Consider the following 2,639-nt stretch of genomic DNA (forward strand, 5'->3'; position numbering starts at 1 on the left):
AATAATATCACCTTCCACCTCATGGTTGAGTCTTTGGCAACAAACCCTTACTATCACGCACTTTTTTTCCATTTTTTATAATACTCTTACGAACGAAGGAAATAAACATATGTCTCATCATATATATGATCAATCAATGAAAATCCAGAAAGATGAATCGACACACCATTTCTATGTCTAATAAAGTAAAAGAAATCAAACAACGAAACACATCTTTAATTGTCAACACAACTCTAAAAACATATCTAAGAAGTCAAAAACATCCATAAGAAACCAAAGTAGACAACGAATTAAATCAAATTACATAAAAACAGTAGCCATGATCAAACTAAACACCCAAACCAAACCACTTGAACCAACAACCACTGCAGCCGATTTGGTTGGAGCCGGAGCTGGTGAAATGGATTGCGGTGACGGTGCAACGACGGAAGGAGTATCTTCCGGCGGCTGAGTTGGGGCAATAACCGGAGAACTCGACGGCGTTTGGGTGGCTGGGGTTGGAGATTCATGGCGCTTGTGATTGGGAGATAACACAACAACTAGAAGCTTCTGGCCTTTCTCACAGTTATCATCTTTTCCACTGATGAAGTAGAATGCACCTGACCTTGTAAACTTCAATTTTGATGTACCATTCTTTAGCTTATGGATTGGCTTGTCCTTTTTGCATTTGAAGTAATCATCTTTGTGTACCACCAGAACTGAATCTGACCCTTTTTTGTACTTGAAAACTGCACCAAAATAAGAATTTAGAATTTTTTTACACCAAGAGTCTAATAAATATTCTACAATCAGCTAATAAATAATTACAATTTACAGGTAACCATTCATAAAAAACGGAACTAGTGATCAAAATAATAAGTCAACTTATATATCCTATTATGATCGATTATAATATATTGATAGTGTAAAATTTAATATATATATATATATATATAACAAAAAATTCTGTAGATATATTTAGTAAAAATTCTGACTCCCCACTATATATAAGTTAATAAAACAAAGACTTTTATAATAACAATAAACCCAATGTAATCTCGTAAGTGGGGTCTGGGGAGAATCTTTACCCCTACCTTGCGAGGTAGAAAAACTGTTTCCGATACACCATCGGCTCAAAAAACAGTGAAAACAAGACTTTTGATTATTGAAAAAGAATAACACACAAGAGAAGAGGAAAGGATTTACCAATAGTGTCATTAACTTGGAAGCGGTTTCTTTCAGCCCAATGACTATACGATTCAGAAGGTTTTAAAACCCAGCCTTCTTTGCCACCAGCATAGAATGTGTACGCTTGAGACATGCAAAGAACACTCAGAAATATCACAAAGAAAAAGCTAACAAATGAAGGAGAATCCATGTATAATATGCAGATCAAACTTTGTAAGAATTAGAGAACGAGAAAATTCAGAAGCAAATTTGCAAAGGAAGAGAATGATACAAATAGAAGTTAAAGCTTAGGAAAAATGGATGAACATGAGGCTAAAAGAGGGGAAGATTAGCAGAAATTATTGAAAGGATGAATGATATTACCGTTGGGTTTGGGTGGGAGTATATGGAAAGTCTTAGCTGGGAATTTGTGTGCGTCTTAATTTCTCATAAATTAGTGTTTTATAGTAGCTGTTAATTGTTATTGATCAATCAACTGCTTATCATTTTCCTAGGAATAACGCTTGCACCCACCTGGCATTTATCTTGGATATTTAAAACTATAATCAGAAAATTCAAAACTCTATTCTCAAACTAATGAATTTGCCGCGCTTCGCACGATCTTAGAGAACAAAAAAAGTAGTTCATACATATATTGAATTTCTTGTTAACAGGAAAAAATCTCTGAATACATAAAAGTTAGAAAACAAAAAAATATAGGCGAGACATACATACGAAATTATTAAACTATATCATAAACTTACAATTGATATATTTTCTTTGCTTAGTAAACAATTTGGTTACATGTATATTTGTTTAGAAAAATGGTTCTTTATTTTCTATATATGTCTATACAGAAATGTCTTGAATATATAATTTTCTCCATTCGTTGAAATTTTAAAATAGGGGGAAAAAATAATTAATCAAATTACGACAAAATTAAAGAAGAAAACAATGTTAATAACGTCTTCAATGACAGAATTAATTGTCAAACTGAAAATTCACACATCTATTCTTTTGGTTTTTCTTTCTCTTTCCTTATTCATATCTTCTCTTTATATTTATTCTTTTCTTTGTAGTTGTCTATTTATTTTTTGCTTACCTTTATATCCTTTGTTTGGAAATGGTGTCCTTTCGCAATAGGAAATGAGTTTTACTGTTAATAGCAATTTCTGTAGTTATAAGCTTTTATCATGCTTTCTTCTAGCGGAAACCGCTGGAGTATCAAATTTTCATAGGAGTATTTATTATTGTCTTATTGAGTATTTCAAGTCGGCAGATTTCTAAGTCTAAATTTTCTCTCTGAGAAAATAAATTCGTCACAAGTACCCTCTCAAACCCACGTGTAATTTGATATATCATTACTATCAACTTCCTTAGAGCCCGAAGAAATATTCCAACTTCTGCTTCACTTTTCGATTCTGACACTTTGCAATTTCTCCTTGAAAGTACGGCTCTCCAGTCTTGTTTTCCATATAGCACTAAACGCCCTC

General features: G+C 32.8%; 1 protein-coding gene across 1 annotated transcript; it reads right to left on the reverse strand.

Annotated features, from left to right (window-relative positions):
• Positions 1-300: 300 nt before the first annotated feature.
• LOC104115932 (early nodulin-like protein 3) lies at positions 301-1,909 on the reverse strand. Its single transcript, XM_009626664.4, has 2 exons — positions 1,186-1,909; positions 301-728 (listed from the first exon to the last, which is right to left on the reverse strand). The coding sequence occupies exons 1-2, from the start codon at positions 1,355-1,357 to the stop codon at positions 301-303; spliced, it is 600 nt and encodes a 199-aa protein (XP_009624959.1). The 5' UTR covers positions 1,358-1,909.
• Between the last annotated feature and the right edge of the window lie 730 nt (positions 1,910-2,639).

Source organism: Nicotiana tomentosiformis, chromosome 7, assembly GCF_000390325.3.
Source record: "Nicotiana tomentosiformis chromosome 7, ASM39032v3, whole genome shotgun sequence".
Classification (NCBI taxonomy): Eukaryota; Viridiplantae; Streptophyta; class Magnoliopsida; order Solanales; family Solanaceae; genus Nicotiana; species Nicotiana tomentosiformis.

Bases quoted from the DNA above. Each gene is read 5' to 3' on its own strand.
- LOC104115932 (XM_009626664.4), bottom strand. From the start codon at position 1,357: ATGGATTCTCCTTCATTTGTTAGCTTTTTCTTTGTGATATTTCTGAGT. The intron at 729-1,185 runs GTAAATCCTTTC...ATTTTGGTGCAG, and splicing joins CCAAGTTAATGACACTATTG to TTTTCAAGTACAAAAAAGGG.